The sequence below is a fragment of the Arachis ipaensis genome, chromosome B10 (genome assembly GCF_059453495.1).
Source record: "Arachis ipaensis isolate K30076 ecotype BB chromosome B10, ASM5945349v1, whole genome shotgun sequence".
Lineage (NCBI taxonomy): Eukaryota > Viridiplantae > Streptophyta > Magnoliopsida > Fabales > Fabaceae > Arachis > Arachis ipaensis.
This window is the reverse complement of record NC_142435.1, coordinates 125,129,646-125,146,442: the sequence shown is the minus strand read 5'-3', so window position 1 is coordinate 125,146,442 and position 16,797 is coordinate 125,129,646. Positions and strand designations below refer to the sequence as shown.

The window sequence follows — 16,797 nt, the reverse complement described above, 5'->3', positions numbered from 1 at the left end:
GCATAATGGTAAAAATGAAAGCAGTCATTAATGGGTGCACCGTTACCAATGCAATTAATCCCTACGTGTGGATACACGAACTCCTAACGGATGCGATGCTTGATTAGACGCGACTATGAAAATTCAAAAGGTCACGTCGGTTACGAAAAGTCACATCGGTTCCGAAAAATCACGTCGGTTCCTCTACAGGTCGGCTACAACCCCGAGTAGAATACTCGAACCCAATTCTTGAAAGAAATTGGGCTTGAGTAGGGGTACTGTTCATACCCTGGCCCAACGCTAAGGCCAAGGTCCAAACGAAAAGCTCAACCCAAAGGATTGAGCCTCACCTTACACCGACCTTCTCCTGAAGAAGTCGGTTCCCGCCACGACTTGCTCTAAAAGAAGTCGGGGACAAAGATTAGCTGGCAGATAAACACTCATTCAAACGAGTAATTGCCCATAAAATCTCTCAACCCACTTCCAGGAGCCATATCTCAACTTCCCTAAGATAAAGGGACAGTTATCCACCTTAAAAGGTAGAACTACTTCAACGGTGGTTATTGGTTCACCACTATAAATACACTGACACCCCTCAGGTATCTCTAAGTCCCAATACTCTCTAAACCTACTTACACCCTTGCTGACTTAGGCATCGGAGTGTCTTTGCAGGTACCACCCCCCGTTCACTTATACTCACAAGTCAGCGGAGGCCTCAAAGACGCGAACCCGCTCGAAGGCTTCCCTCCTTAGACGATTGGGCCAACCCAACAATTCCAGCCCACTAATCTCCGGTTACCCATTGTAACAGAGAGAATACTAATGTTATGATTAAAAGTTAAAATCAAGATTCAATTGTTTAAAAGAAATTGATTTTGAGTTAATTTTATAACAATCAATATAATTTTTGTTATACTAATATCTAATTATATTTTTATATTTATAGATAGAAAAAAAATAATTTTTAAATAACAAACATAAAAATTAATTATTTTTATTTGTGCAACAGGCTTAGCACCTAATAAAAAATATACAAGTTAAATCGTTTCTAATTTTAGATAATGAATATTGAAATTAATTATTAGTAATAAATCAAACTTTTCCACATGAAAATAATAACTAAAAAATTTATTATTTGATTTTTTTATCTACAGAGACTCTTTTCTTCTTAGTTGACAGGGACTTTTATCCCCTACAATCTTTTGTAAAAGTAGTTTGATTTTATAAATTTTTTGTGGCATAATCTATATTGTCAAAATAAAATTGACGTAATTTTAAAAGATTTATATTTTTGTAATGTAATTACGGGTGAAAATACTAGTTAATAAAAATATTTGAGAGGTGGATTTGACATTTGTTTGATTTGGTTAATAAAAATAAAAAAATGGTTGGGAGTAGTAAACCCAAATCCCAATTATGTAAATTAATTAATTAATTAATTAGGATAAATTAAAGACGGTAATGACAAGAATATTATAAATTTATAATGTTAGAACTTAGAAAGAAGAAGTGAGGTCAAAATCGTCAAATCGAGTAGGCGACAGGGTTGAGTGTTGGGTGTGGGTTGTGAAGGGAGTATTTTTTTTTTTTGTGGTGCTGCTGCCATTGGGCTAACCAGGGTTTCAACAATCCACAATCCCAAAAACATATAAAAAAAACTAGAGGGAAGAGAGAGAAGAAGAAGAAGATAATAATTTGGTAGTCGATTCCAACTTCCAAACCCCAATTTACAACCGAAAAGAGAGGGAATAAAGAATTCTTCACGAAAAAATTCAGCTCCATTTTTTCGTTTCATCTCTTCCTCCTCTGATCTTACAGGCCCATGGATCCCTTTGAGTTGATTCGCAAAGGTCTAATTTTTTTTAATTAATTTAATCTTATTTGTTTGATTGTCAAACTTTTATTTATTTGTTTCTTACTCTTGTGAATTTCAGATCTTTGACTTGGCCTTATCGCTATTTTTTTGCTCCTTTATGCAATTCGCAGCTTTTTTGGTTGCCTTTGTTACTTTTAGTCATTGGGTTTGTTTTGGTCTATTTCCTTGTAAGTATCTGAAGGTTGTGAATTGCTCAAGATCTCTCAAAGTTTGCTAATGTCGTATTGGGAGGTTGCTTTTCTCTGTGTGCTTTCATGATTGAACTCGTCACTGTTGCTGGAAATTTCTGGATTTCTGTTTTTTGTTTGTTTGTTTGTTTCAGTGGATGTTCTAAGTACTAACTAGTCACTGTTAGAGAATACTATTTACTGTGAACAATTAACAGTGCGTTCTATATCTTCCTATTTCTGAAACAATTTATCTCTGTTCTTCATCTTTTGTTTTCTGGTATACAAGTGACGTCTTCTAAACTCGAACTGGCTTTACATGTATTTTGTTTGGTGATGCTAAAATTAGCTATATCTCTATTGTAACTTAAGCTCAACTGCTTTGCCCATCTTGTAGTATACGTCATGGATGTTTAGGATATAGTTGTAACTTAAGTTGTATAATGAGTTGTGGTTTTGGCATGTTCATCTTTTAATTCATTTATTAACATGATGTGTCAAATTTGTGTGAACCTTTTTATTTTTCCCTCTTCTTTCTTTTGGCAGCTTGTCTGATCAATGAGCATGATCAAATTGATCCATTTTGAGGGTTTGGGTGAGGCTGATTGGACATTGCTGCAACTTTAGTTAGAGTCTATGTAGTTATTTTGTTGACATCCTAGTTGATAATGAACTTGTCCAAGAAAGTATCCCAAACGGATGCAAAGCTAAGCAGCCCAAGCAAGGCAACCACTTTGAATCCAAATGCAGCAGAGTTTATTCCTTTTTCTCTCAGAACACCATTTTCTGGAACCACCAGCTCGGTTGATGCAACAGCAAGGCTGGCCAATGCTGGAGCTCTTGGAAAAGCCGTTTTAGATAGATCAGAATCATCCATTTCAAACAATTCAGAAGATGAGGTTCACCAATACTGGCGATGTCAGCTCCCTGATGATATAACCCCTGATTTCAAGGTTGTGGGAGAAGAGTCCCAAGGTCTTAATGACCTCTCTTTAGCAGGCTTATCCATACATGATGACATTGAAGGCTTGATGTTTCATTCTTCTAAAGGAAGTAGATATATATTCAATGAGCAGGAAGAATTATCTCAGCAGCACATTAATGGCAATAACTTTACTGATAGACTAAGGTTTTCCAATTCTAGCTTTCGGGAGGATCCATCTTCAGGAAGCACTTTGAACACTTCAGCGAATCCTTGGGATAGGCCAATTGGGAGTGCCAACAAGCTTGTTAGCAGTGGTCAAGAGGGGCTTACTTATGATGACAACTCAGGACATGGATTCTTAAATGACATCTTTGCTGAGAATGCAATCGTGGATGATACTAATTTGAACCCTTTGGAGTTTTTAGCTTCTCTGTTCCCTGGTTTTGCTGCAGAAAGCCTTGCAGAGGTTTACTTTGCCAATGGATGTGATTTGCATATGACCATTGAGATGCTCACACAGTTAGAGGTAGGTTGATCTTTGTGTTACTATTGACCTCTAGTCAAGTTGTCATTTCTTATTATTCCCATATCCCATGTTTGCCCGCGAAAATGTTTATTTTATCAGTTATATTCATGCACATCTATGTCCGACCATGTTGCAATGCACTTTGCTTTAGTACAATACTAAGTCTAATGGGATGGATGCTAAGTATTTGGAGCACTACCTGTGCCTTGTTTTGGCAGGGAAGAGCCGGCTCCCCATAAAGTTGAGGTGATTCAAGTGCAACCTAGCTTCCAGTTTCTATTCGCTGTTTGCCTGGTACTGGGGGGAAGGGGTTTGTTAGAGATACTTACATTTTTGGTTTTAATACTTGTTTTGTGTTTGTTTATGTGATGATGATAATCTGCTTGATATTATGAAGAGATTGTTGACATTTCATTAGCATTTTATGGGATAGATCATCTTTTCTTAGTATATGATCTAGTAGTGCAACTTTTCTCTGTCGTAGATACCACTGTCATCTCTTAATTTTATTTCACTGAGATCCTACTTTTCCGTTGAATTTTATGTTGATAATCTTCGTTTTCTTTGTCCTTTTTTTACTCTGAATTTGTAGCTCCAAGTTGATGGTAGTTTCATTCAGAATCTGAATTCAAAGACGCTGTCAGCTCCCAATCTTAGTGCAATGGACTTCCCTGCACTTACATCACCGGATGGTCATACTGCTTCTGTCAGATTTTCTGTAGATAATGTCCAACAAAGTGGCAACCCTTACCGATCATCTGACAAAGACATTCTGTCTTTCAAAACTACCTCTTCAATTCCGTCTAGAGGTGCTATTGACTTTGCTTCAGCTGTGAGGAAGCTGGCTTCTCAGGACTCTGGTATTTGGAAGTATGATAAAAGTGGTTCTGGTGATGCTGCCATTGGCTCAAGCAGGACATCTCATGTTTTGGCTGGCTATGATGGTGGACAAGGGAGGGCCAGCTTCAGTGACAGGTTACAGAATCGTGGCTTAGCTCGGGGGTTAGCACCTGTTTGGCTTGAAACTGGTGACACAGTTGGTAAATAATTCTGTCTATATGTTTCAGTTATGGGATGAATTCCATCTATACTCTGTTTTGATTAACTATTTGACATCACAGCAAATATGTACTCAGAACTGAGGGAGGAGGCCCGTGATCATGCACGCTTACGTAATGCATACTTTGAGCAGGTGGGTGTTCAATTATTTCTTTGACTAAAGTAGCTGCAAGTGAGTGAGGATCTAAGACTAAATTTATGATGTATATTGATGCTTCATTTCTGTTGATTACATTTCTTAACTCTACTCCCTTTCTTAAATCATCAGTATAACTGTTGATAATCAAGTTGGTACAGGATATTGCAGGTAGATATAATAAAAGGCTGTTACCCACATGAAAACAAAAATAATTAAAAAAAAACCAATGAAGTCCCTACCAAAAGCATTTGTACTTAAGTTAGTTTATGTGTGACGTTAGAGTTTTTCTTTTCTTTTCTTTTTTTTCTTCTTTTTTTTTTTTTTTTGGGTTCAATTGTATATAATTTGTAAACAGGCACGGCAAGCCTATCTTATTGGCAATAAAGCCCTGGCAAAGGAACTTAGTGCTAAAGGGCAAGTGCACAACATGCATATGAAAGCAGCTCATGGAAAAGCACAAGAGTCTATATATCGCCAGAGGTTTGCTGTTCCTTGCCTCCTTTCATGTAGTTTTGGTTAAAATGGTGGGTTTATATGATTCATGTTGACAAGATTTGGAGAAGGTTCCTTTTGAAGAGCAGTCTACTCTTTTCTGTTCAAACTTATGGTCACCTTCTGCATCTTTCTCTTCCTCTTCCTTGACTTATCTTTGTGCTGATTGCTAGCCATTGAGAACAACAATGATTGTCTCGCTTGATTAAGAGGCCAAGGTTTGATCGATCTAAACTTTGCATAAAATTGTGATGTCAAGTTCATATCCAATAGCATAAAAAGAGAATTGTGAGAAGGTTTAGCGATGTCATTTCACTGTCTATTAGAATATACACCACTAGTGATGCAGCATTACCTGGCCGAATAGGCATATCATTGTCTGAATTTTGTGAATCGGAAGGTTTCTTTTCATTGTGACTGGTTTTCTTCCAAGTGTTGGATTCTCAATTTTTCCTCAATCACTGCAAAATTTGATTTTTCAGGAATCCAGTTGCTCCGGAGATGCAGGGCAATGGAAGAGGGCATGAGAGGATGATAGACTTACATGGGTTGCATGTGAGTGAAGCGATTCATGTGTTGAAATACGAACTGAGTGTGCTGAAAAACACGGCCAGAGCCGCCGATCAGCGCCTGCAGGTCTACATTTGTGTGGGGACAGGTCATCATACGAGGGGTTCCCGTACTCCTGCAAGACTTCCGATAGCTGTACAGCGTTTTTTACTCGAAGAAGGACTTGATTTCACAGAACCTCAGCCAGGCCTACTTCGTGTTGTGATATATTGAGTGACGGATGTTTTCGAGTTTTTGACACGGTAAAAGTTGGTGACATTGAACACAATAGAAATTGTAGTCATTCTTGTATGTTGTATATGGGAAGCAGAGGCCTTATCCAAGCCTTGAAGATAAGGAGGAAAACAAAAATTGAAAAAAAATGGAGAAAATGAAAAAAGAGAAAGAGAAAGAGAAAGAGAAAGAGAGGTTGGAGAAAAAGGAAAGAGAGGGGTTGTAGCAAAATTGTATCATTAAGGTTTAGCTGCAGATTCAGATTACATTGGCAGGACTTCACATTAGCCCTTGTTATGGGATCATCTTTTTTCTGTTAATCTTGTACTCTAATTTTTATATTTCTTTGTCAAATTTTTTTTTCTCCTCTTTTGATTCATATACTTAGAACTCAGTTAGTCAGTTGCCACATAGATGATAGAATATCTGACTTTGTAAGCAAATTCAGTGCCAAACAAATCTGCATCCTGAGACACTTTCAGAATCAAGACAATATGTTCCGGAGGACAAAATTATTACATTTTCTATTCTTCTTGACAGAGGAGAGGGATGATAGTGTGATAACAAAAGGAAAAATTTTGGGCCCTTCTCGACAAATTAGTGCACTGTGCACATATCATATCATATATTATTATTAAAAATAATGTTACACATCTAAATTTTTTGTTAACTAAATTCAATCAAATTAGTTTAACATAACAAAAATCAATTATAACTAGCATTGTTTTAAGTCTTATTGACTTATTATTTAACTTGGTTGAATTTACTCAATTTAGTACATAAAAAGACTTGAATATGGAGCATTATCAATTATTAAGGTTTTTCATTTCTTTTTAGATACTAAAAGAAAGTGTTTTTGCCCTCGGGCAAAGAGGCATAAGAATATTTTTTTTAAAAATTGATTATGTGTAGCTGTAATTATATAGTAAGTATTTTTATTAAATAAATCGAATCAAGTCTATATTCACCAATAAAGTCGGGGGTAGTTATGTTTTTCTACCCAAAACTCAAGTGACTATATTAAAGATAGTTATATGTACATAATATAAATAGAAAACTTTTTAAATATTCCTGGAGCATTGATATTTTAGTAAGTTTAATCATTGATTTTAATTAATATATATTATATATATTTTTTATAGTTAAAATTAATAGCTAAAATTATTAGAATACATATTCCAGAAACATTTAAATTTTTTCTTACAAAATAATAAACTCCAATAAGCTTGAGGTAAAAAAAAAAGGTGCACTCATAGTCATAGTCCATTAGTCCTATTGTTCAGTATAATAATAATAATAATAATAATAATAATAATAATAATAATAAGCTTACTCAACTTAAATATGATTTAAATTATGATCATGATATCATATATATGTTTATTATCTTCATAATAATAATAATAATAATAATAATAATAATAATAATAATAATAATAATAATAGCTTATTCATATTTCTAATATTGAAAATTGAAAATTATATATTTCCTCATCAAATCGAGTGTCCCAAAGGGTTGGGTCTGTGCGAAACAGTATTTTCTAGTGGTGCTGCTGCCATTGGGCTAACAAGGGTTTCAATTCAACACAACATAAACCAAAATAAAACGAAAAAGAAAAAAAAAAACTGAAGTGTGAGACAGAGAAAAACAAAGTAGAGAGAGGGAAGAGAGAAGATAATAATCATAGCTCCAAGTTCCAAACCACAATTTCCCAGAAAAAAAAAAATTAAACACAAAAATCAGCTCCACAATTTCGTTTAATCTCTTCCTTTCTGATCTTACATGCCTATGGATCCCTTTGAGTTGATTCGCGAAGGTCTAAATTTTTATTTTTTGAGTTTTTTTTGTTTGTCTGTTTGTTAGACTTTTTTTTATTGTGTGAATTTCAGATCTTTGACTTCGCCTTATCGCTAATTTTTCTCTACTTTATGTAATTCGCAGCTTTTATTGTTTCCCTTTGTTAATTTTAGTCGTTGGGTCTGTTCTGGTCTATTTCCTTGTAAGTATCTGAAGGTTGTGAATTGCTCAAGATCTCTCAAAGTTTGCTAATTTCGTATTGGGAGGTTGCGTTTCTCTACGTGCTCTCATGATTGAACTCGTTACTGTTGCTGTTCTTGTAAAATTTTGGTGTGAATTTTATGGATTTCTATTTTTTTTATTAGATTGTTTCAATGGAGGTTCTAACTTCTAAGTAGTCAGTATTAGAGATTATCTTAATCGTTTAGTTCATCTAGAATTTGTTTCAGTTATATGCTGTGGAGTGAACAATTTAGGGTTTTAACAATGTCCTTTAATGTCTTCGTAGTTATGAAACAATTTGTCAGTGTTCTTCATCTTTTATTGTTTTTGGGATGCAAGGGAGGTGTTTGCTAACTTTAGCATAGCTTTACGGGATTCATTCCAAGTAGCAGTAATGGATGATCACCTATAGTTTGTTTGCAGTGATGCACAAATTAGTTGTCTCTAATGTGACATATGAAGCATAAGCTCAACTGCTTTGCACATTTTGCGGCATATTTTCATGGATGTTTAGGATATAGTTATGACTTAAGTTGTACACTGAGTTATTTATTTGGCACATTCTGCTGTAATTCATTTACCTGCATGATGTATGAAATTTCTTTGATAATGAGCATGATCAAATTCATCCATTTTTTCAGGGTTTGGGTGAGACTAGCCGGACATGTGCAGTTACTGTAAATAGACTAGACTATATTTAGTTATTTTGTTGACATCCTAGTTAATAATGAACTTGTCCAAGAAAGTATCCCAAACGGATGCAAAGCTAAGCAGCCCAAACAAGGCAACCACTTTGAATCCAAATGCAGCAGAGTTTGTTCCTTTTTCTCTCAGAACATCGTTCTCTGGAACTGCCAGCTCGGTTGATGCAACAGCAAGGCTTGCCAATGCTGGGGCTCTTGGAAAAGCAGTTTTAGATCGGTCAGAATCATCCATTTCAAACAATTCCGATGATGAGGTTCACCAATACTGGCGATGTCAGCTCCCTGATGATATAACCCCTGATTTCAAGGTCGCGGGAGAAGATGTATCCCAAGATGTTAATGACCTTTCTTTAGCTGGCTTATCTATGCATGATGACATTGAGGGCTTGAGGTTTGCCTCATCTAAAGGAAGTAGATATATATTAAATGAGCAGGAGGAATTATCTCAGCAGCACATTAATGGCAACAGTTTTACTGATAGATTAAGGTTTTCCAATTCTAGCTTTAGGGAGGACCCATCTTCAGCAAGCTTTTTGAACACTTCAACAAATCCATGGGATAGGCCAATTGGGAATGCCAACCAGTTTGTTAGCAGTGGTCAAGAGGGGCTTACTTATGATGACAACTCAAGACATGGATTTTTTAATGACATCTTTTCTGAGAATGCAATCGTGAATGATACTAATTTGAACCCCTTGGAGTTTCTGGCTTCTCTGTTCCCTGGTTTTGCGGCAGAAAGCCTTGCGGAAGTTTACTTTGCCAATGGATGTGATTTGCATATGACCATAGAGATGCTCACTCAGTTAGAGGTAGGTTGATCTTTGTGTTATAATTGAACTGTCGTAAAATTTGTGGTTTTGATATTATTCTCATACGTTGTGTATGCCTGTGAAAATTTGTCGGTATATTCATGCACATTATCTACGTCCTACCATGTTGCAGTGCACTTTTCTTTAGTATGATACTAAATCTAGAGGGATGGATGCTGAATATTTGGAGCACTACCTTTGCCTTGTTTTGGCAGGGAAGAACTGTCTCCCCATAAAGTTGTGAAGTTATTCAAGTGCAACCTTGCTTGCAGTTTTTAATTGATTTTTGTGTGGTTCTTGCTAGGCGGCTTTTTGTTAGAGATACTTACTTTTTGGCTTTTGATCTGCACTCTTTGTTCGATTATGTGATGATGATGATGATGATGATGTTATGAAGAGGTCATTGACATTGCATTAACATTTTGTTGGATGTATAATCTTTTCTTAGTATTTGCTCTAGTAGTGTAATATGTCTCCTTTTGTGGATGCCACTGTTGTCTCTACAATGTTTCTTATTTTGATGAGTTCCTTTATAACCCTGGAACTTCATGTTGATCATCTATTTTCTCTTTGTTCTTTTCACTCTTAATCTTTAGCTTCAAGTCGATGGTAGTTTCCATCAGAATCTGAGTTCTAAGACTCTGTCAGCTCCCAATCTCAGTGCAATGGATTTTCCTGCACTTACTTCACCAGATGGTCAGACAGCTTCTGTAAAATATTCTGTAGATAATGTCCAGCAAAGTGGCAACCCTTACCGATCATCAGACAAAGACATTCTGTCTTTCAAAACTAGCTCTTCAATTCCGACTAGAGGTGCTATTGACTTTGCTTCAGCTGTGAGGAAGCTGGCTTCTCAGGACTCTGGTATTTGGAAGTATGATAAAAGTGGTTCTGGTGATGCTGCCATTGGTTCAAGTAGGACATCTCATTTTTTGGCTGGCTACGATGGTGGACTGGGTAGAGCCAGCTTCAGTGATCGGTTACAGACTCGTGGTTCAGCTCGGGCAGCACCTGTTTGGGTTGATACTGGTGACACAGTTGGTAAATAATTATGTATATATGCTTCAGTTGTGGGGTTAGTTCCTTCTACATGTTTTCTTTAACGATTTTCTGTGGCAGCAAATATGTACTCGGAGCTGAGGGAGGAGGCTCGTGACCATGCACGCTTACGTAATGCATATTTTGAGCAGGTGGGTGTTTTATTCTTTCTGCTTACGAAAGTAGCTGCAAGTGAATTAGGATATGAAGTTTGACATTACCTATTGTCTCTTGCTCTATAATTCTATATTTACGCATCCCTCAACTTGGTACGCGCTTTCTTCCCCTGGTTCAACCAAGAGTGTGTTGTACGCTGATATCTGATTTATGTGTTCTTATTTTTTGTTTGTTTTTTGGGGAAATGAAAATTGAAACAATAATATATAACTCTCAATAATTTAGCTGGGACAGGATATTGTAGTTACAAGAGAAGCTAGGCTGATAAACCACATGAAGGTCATAAACATGAAAAATAAAAGTCCCTAGCAGGACCATATTTTGAGTCAGTTTTATGGTCGTGTTAGAGTTTTTTTCTTTTTTCTTTTTTTTAGTTCAATTGTTTATAATTTGGAAACAGGCACGGCAAGCCTATCTTATTGGCAATAAAGCCCTAGCAAAGGAACTTAGTGCTAAAGGGCAAGTGCACAACATGCATATGAAAGCAGCTCATGGAAAAGCTCAGGAATCTATTTATCGCCAGAGGTTTGTTGTTCCCAAATGCTTTCATGCCTCCTTTATTCATGCTAGTTTTCATTAAAATGGGGGCACATATGATGTCACATTGACATGTCTTGCTTGCCCCACAGAGCCTGTTTATACTGATGAGAAAGTTTAAGAGCTGGCTCTACTCTTATCCCATTTAAACTTGGTTTACTTTCCGCCTGATTTCTTCCTCCTCCTTAACTAATCTTTTTGCTGATTGCTAGCCATTGAGAACTGCAATGCTTGTCTCACACGGTTAAGAGGCATGACCCTCCCCCCCAAAAAAAAAACCCTTCTCTCTTTCTCTCTCTCTCACCCCACCCAAAAAAGATTCTGTTGAAAAAATGATGTTGTCACGTTTGAGAAGTTCTAGAATATCATTTAACTATCTATTAAAATGTACTGAGCTAGTGCTGCAACTTTACCTGCCCAAATTTGGGGACATGATTGTTTGAATTGTGTGAACCAGAAGGTTTGTTTCATTGTTCTCAAGACGAATGGACTGGTTTTCTAAGTGTTGGGTTCTCAATTATGCCTCAGCTATTGCAAGTTTTTCACTTTTCAGGAATCCAGTTGCTCCAGAGATGCAGGGGAATGGAAGAGGGCACGAGAGGATGATCGACCTACATGGACTGCATGTGAGTGAAGCGATTCATGTGCTAAAACATGAGCTTAGTGTGCTGAAAAACACGGCCAGAGCTGCCGATCAGCCTCTGCAGGTCTATATTTGTGTGGGGACAGGTCATCATACAAGAGGTTCCCGCACTCCTGCAAGACTTCCGATAGCTGTACAGCGTTTTCTACTCGAAGAAGGTCTTGACTTCACAGAACCTCAGCCAGGCCTACTTCGTGTTGTCATATATTGAGCCAAGCATGTGTACAAGTTTTTGACACAGTAAAAGTTGGTGACATCGTAGTCATTCTTGTATCTGTTGTATATGGGAAGCTTGAAGATAAGGAGAAAAAAGGGAAAAAGGAGAAAAAGAAGTTGGAGGAGAAAAAGAAAAGAGAAGGGTTGTAGCAAAATTGTATCATTAAGGTTTAGCTGCAGATTCAGATTACATTTAGCAAAACTTTACATCATCCCTAGTTATGGGATCATTTTCAATGTTAATTTTGTACTCTAATTTTATCTGTCAAATTCATTACTTTTTTTATTCACATGTAACTTATAGAACTCAGTTACCAGATAGAACAGTTGATGTTTGCAAAACAAATTCAGTTACAAACAATTCTCCATCTCGTAACCAACACTCAACCAATGTAGACACAATTTCGCATAATAATGCATTAATGCCCACCCAATAAATATCGGTGGGAAACCTTTCTCCCTACTTTTCATTTATTCAACGACATACATACACTCAGCTACCGGTAAACGAGATTCTTTCGTTCATTTTATCGAGTTTTGTTTGTGGTAAACATGAATATTGGCCAAAAGAGAGAACAAAAAAAAAATGTTACTGTCAGGATAACATCGATTAGTGTGAAATGGTACAACATATTACGTGAAGAAATTAGTCAACTTGAAGACTTCAGAACTTGTTTCTTTCCGAGGATGCTGTCACACTCTCAGCATTGACAATGAGTTCCAATGATGCGATCCACTTCCATTCTCTTGCTCTCCAAACCTTCCCTTTTCCCTTCTTCCTTCTCATTTCCCACCACCTCCCTGTCTCAATGGTTTTCCCTTCTCCGCCACGCCATCGCCACCTCCGACCTCCTCCTCGGAAAACGTGGCCACGCCCTCATCATAACCTCCGGCCACCACCATGACCCTTTCCTTGTCAACAACCTCATCACCATGTACGGCAAATGCGGCTCCCTCTCCTGCGCTCGCCACCTGTTCGACGTAATTCCCCACAGAGACCTTGTCACCTGGAATGCCATTCTCTCTGCATACGCCCAAGCCGGTGATGCTGACATTGTCAATGCTCATGAGGGTTTTCGCCTTTTCCGTGTTCTCCGCGAGTCCTTTGTGTTAACCACTCGTCATACTCTGGCCCCTGTGTTCAAGTTATGCCTCCTTTCTGGGTGTGAATGGGCTTCTCAGGTGCTTCATGGCTATGCGGTTAAGATTGAGTTGGAATGGGATGTGTTTGTGGCTGGGGCATTGGTCAATATATATGCTAAATTTGGGAGGATCAGAGATGCCCGTGTTCTGTTTGATGGGATGCCCGTGAGGGATGTGGTCTTGTGGAACGTCATGATCAAGGCTTATGTTGAAATGGGTCTTCAGCATGAAGCTTTGTTTCTCTTCTCGGCGTTTCACAGGAGTGGCCTGTGTCCTGATGATGTTACTGTCCGGAGTGTTCTTATGGGTGTTAGTAGAACTGGTTTTGAATTGCAGTTGAAGCAGGTTCGAGCTTATGCTACAAAGTTGTTCCTTCTGGATCATGATTGGGAGGTTGTCATATGGAACAAGACACTTAGTGACTATCTTCAAGCTGGAGAGACTACGGAGGCTATTGAATGCTTCATGGATATGATCAAATTGCGGGTAGCATATGACAACATGACATTACTCGTGATGCTATCTGTGGTTGCAAGTGAAAAGAATATCAATATGGGAAAACAGATTCACGGTGTTGTTGTGAAAATGGAGTCTGATCGTGTTGTATCAGTTGCAAACAGTCTTCTTAATATGTACATGAAGGCAGGTTCTATCGATTATGCGAAAATCGTGTTTAGTCAAATGAAAGAAAAGGATTTAATATCATGGAACACAATTATATCTGGTTGTACGCGGGGTGGTTCAGTGGAGTTGTCCATAAGCTTCTTTGTTAATTTACTACGCAGTTGCCTATTGCCGGACCAATTCACAATTGCAAGTGTTTTGAGGGCTTGCTCTTCTCTTAAAGAAGGCGTCTATTTCAGTAGACAAATTCATACTTATGCAATAAAAGCTGGTATCATCTATGATTCGTTTGTTTCAACAGCTTTAATTGATGCCTATTCCAAGAGTGGAAAGATGGAAGAGGCAGAACTTCTTTTTAGAATCCATGATGGATTTGATTTGGCTTCTTGGAACGCTATGATGCATGGGTACATAGTGAGTAAGTGCTATCACAAAGCATTGGAGCTTTTCATTCAAATGCATGGAAGTGGTGAGCAGGGAGATCAGATTACTCTGGCAAATGCAGCTAAAGCCGCTGGATGCTTGGTGGGGCTTGAACAAGGGAAGCAGCTTCACGCCATTGCCATAAAAAGGATATTTAATTTAGATTTGTTTGTTATAAGCGGGATTCTGGACATGTATCTAAAATGTGGAGAGATGGAAAGCGCATGCAAAGTTTTCAGTAAGATCCCTTCACCTGATGATGTTGCATGGACAACTATGATATCGGGATGCGTGGATAATGGATATGAGGAGCATGCTCTTTTTACATATCATCAGATGAGACTTGCCGGTGTGCAACCTGACGAGTATACCTTTGCCACCCTTGTCAAGGCTAGCTCTCTTCTAACAGCATTGGAACAAGGGAGGCAGATTCATGCTAATGTTATCAAGTTGAACTGTGCTTTAGATCCTTTTGTTATGACCTCACTTGTTGACATGTATGCCAAGTGTGGGAACATAGAAGATGCCTATAGATTGTTCAAAAAAATGAACATGAAGAGCATCGCCTCGTGGAATGCTATGATAGTTGGATTAGCTCAACACGGAAATGCAAAGGAGGCCCTCAACCTTTTCAAAGATATGAAGTCTAAGGATGAAATGCCTGACAGAGTTACCTTTATAGGAGTCCTTTCTGCTTGTAGCCATTCTGGTTTGGTTTCTGAAGCATATGAAAATTTCTATTCTATGCAAAGAGACCACAGAATTGAACCCGAGATTGAGCATTATTCCTGTCTTGTTGATGCCCTTAGCCGTGCAGGGCGCATTAAGGAAGCTGAAAAGGTTATATCATCGATGCCCTTTGAAGCTTCTGCTTCAATGTACAGGACTCTCCTAAATGCTTGTAGGGTTCAGGGAGACAAGGTGAAGGGAAAACATGTTGCCGAGACGCTTTTGACCTTGGAGCCGTCTGATTCAGCAGCTTATGTTCTTTTATCCAATATATATAGAGCTGCTAATCAATGGGAAAGTGCAGTGAGTGCTAGAAATATGATGAGAAGGGTAAATGTAAAGAAGGATCCAGGCTTTAGTTGGATAGATATAAAGAACAAGGTTCATTTGTTTGTAGCAGGAGATAGATCACATGAAGAAGCTGATTTGATATACAATAAGGTGGATCATATTATGAAAAGGATTAAGGAAGAAGGATATGTCCCTGATACAGATTTTGCACTTGTTGATATTGAAGAAGAAGAAAAGGAGAGTGCTCTTTATTATCACAGTGAGAAGCTAGCAATAGCTTATGGTATCGTAAGAACACCACCATCCATCCCATTAAGGGTAATTAAGAACCTTAGGGTGTGTGGAGATTGCCATAATGCAATCAAATATATGTCAAAGGCTTTTCAACGAGAGATTGTTGTGAGAGATGCAAACCGATTTCATCATTTCAGGAGTGGAATCTGCTCTTGTGGTGATTATTGGTGATTTCATGAAGTTTAGTTTTAGGATAATTAGGATATTTTTTAGTAGTGTTTTTAATTTTGAATATTGGACTTAGAAGATAGTGGATTGAACCATTTTCAAATTTTAATGTTTAAAATTACATTGTTGATTGAATATTGGGTTTAAGTGGGATTGAATATGATAAGAGGGTTTGATTAATTTAGTATTTAAAATAATGAACTAGTTTTTAAATCATGTTGGAAGATAGTGAAGAAAGAAATTGGCAAAAAAATTATTGAGAAGTTATCTATAAAATTAAATGCAACTCGAAAATTCTAATTTCTTTTAAGAGTTTAATCGATACACTGATAATGTAAAATATTTTATATAATTATCTAATTATATTCATTTTTTATAATCATTTATACGATTAATGTAAAAATTATTTTACACTTATAGTCCATCTATTCTTATCATATAAAAGTTAATACAAATCTATTATAGAATAAACTTGTGCCATATTAATTTATGTGATTGTGTCACTTTAGCAATTTTGCATAGATGACAATTTTATGATTTTGCAAAATAAAAAGAATAGATATTTATATAAAAAATAACGGGGTTAAATATAATTAATATCTATATTAAAACTATAATAATAATAATTTTCAGTTGCAAATATTTAAAGTGTATAATGATGACATATTAACATTTGTTTACCATATATATATTCTAATATATCATAATTAATAAAGTATATTTATAATATTATATTACATTTTTTGTATTTCTATTCTCAATTTTTTTCTCTCTTTTTTTTTAAAAAAAAATATATATCTCCAAATACACTAAAAAAAATTTTAAAAAAGTTACATTATAAAATATCATTTACCAAAAAATATCAATAGACAAATATATTTTATTTCTCAAACTTTGAATAATTTATTTATAAAAAATATTCACATGAATAAATAAAAAAATTCTTAAAATTGATTATGTTTTTTATCATATTTTATGATAAAGTATATAAGAAATTTTTTTAATATATAAAAATATTAGAAACATACATGAGTT

The 16,797-nt window shown here is 36.5% G+C and overlaps 3 protein-coding genes across 4 annotated transcripts; all 3 read left to right on the top strand.

The window, feature by feature from the left end:
- Positions 1 to 1,475: 1,475 nt before the first annotated feature.
- On the top strand, positions 1,476 to 6,466 carry LOC107622244 (polyadenylate-binding protein-interacting protein 7). Of its 2 annotated transcripts, none has more exons than XM_088510273.1 (6): positions 1,476 to 1,829; positions 2,569 to 3,473; positions 4,066 to 4,513; positions 4,595 to 4,665; positions 5,027 to 5,151; positions 5,646 to 6,466. In XM_088510273.1, exons 2-6 carry the CDS (start codon positions 2,691 to 2,693, stop codon positions 5,944 to 5,946), a joined length of 1,728 nt encoding a protein of 575 aa, XP_088366399.1. In that variant the 5' UTR covers positions 1,476 to 1,829; positions 2,569 to 2,690; the 3' UTR covers positions 5,947 to 6,466. The 2 variants fall into 2 exon arrangements, with proteins under 2 accessions (XP_088366399.1, XP_088366400.1); XM_088510274.1 differs by lacking the exon at positions 1,476 to 1,829 and adding an exon at positions 1,953 to 2,086.
- A 986-nt stretch (positions 6,467 to 7,452) lies between these two features.
- LOC107622243 (polyadenylate-binding protein-interacting protein 7) lies at positions 7,453 to 12,451 on the top strand. The gene is made up of 6 exons (XM_016324118.3): positions 7,453 to 7,763; positions 8,608 to 9,479; positions 10,076 to 10,520; positions 10,599 to 10,669; positions 11,095 to 11,219; positions 11,785 to 12,451. The coding sequence occupies exons 2-6, from the start codon at positions 8,694 to 8,696 to the stop codon at positions 12,083 to 12,085; spliced, it is 1,728 nt and encodes a 575-aa protein (XP_016179604.3). The 5' UTR covers positions 7,453 to 7,763; positions 8,608 to 8,693; the 3' UTR covers positions 12,086 to 12,451.
- A 104-nt stretch (positions 12,452 to 12,555) lies between these two features.
- Positions 12,556 to 15,897, top strand: LOC148581615 (Tetratricopeptide repeat (TPR)-like superfamily protein). The gene is made up of 2 exons (XM_088510272.1): positions 12,556 to 12,636; positions 12,690 to 15,897. The coding sequence occupies exon 2, from the start codon at positions 12,814 to 12,816 to the stop codon at positions 15,763 to 15,765; it is 2,952 nt and encodes a 983-aa protein (XP_088366398.1). The 5' UTR covers positions 12,556 to 12,636; positions 12,690 to 12,813; the 3' UTR covers positions 15,766 to 15,897.
- Positions 15,898 to 16,797: the final 900 nt, after the last annotated feature.

Bases quoted from the DNA above. Each gene is read 5' to 3' on its own strand.
- LOC107622243 (XM_016324118.3), top strand. From the start codon at position 8,694: ATGAACTTGTCCAAGAAAGTATCCCAAACGGATGCAAAGCTAAGCAGC. The intron at 9,480-10,075 runs GTAGGTTGATCT...CTTAATCTTTAG, and splicing joins AGATGCTCACTCAGTTAGAG to CTTCAAGTCGATGGTAGTTT. The intron at 11,220-11,784 runs GTTTGTTGTTCC...TTCACTTTTCAG, and splicing joins GAATCTATTTATCGCCAGAG to GAATCCAGTTGCTCCAGAGA.
- LOC107622244 (XM_088510273.1), top strand. From the start codon at position 2,691: ATGAACTTGTCCAAGAAAGTATCCCAAACGGATGCAAAGCTAAGCAGC. The intron at 4,514-4,594 runs GTAAATAATTCT...TTGACATCACAG, and splicing joins TGAAACTGGTGACACAGTTG to CAAATATGTACTCAGAACTG. The intron at 5,152-5,645 runs GTTTGCTGTTCC...TTGATTTTTCAG, and splicing joins GAGTCTATATATCGCCAGAG to GAATCCAGTTGCTCCGGAGA.
- LOC148581615 (XM_088510272.1), top strand. From the start codon at position 12,814: ATGATGCGATCCACTTCCATTCTCTTGCTCTCCAAACCTTCCCTTTTC.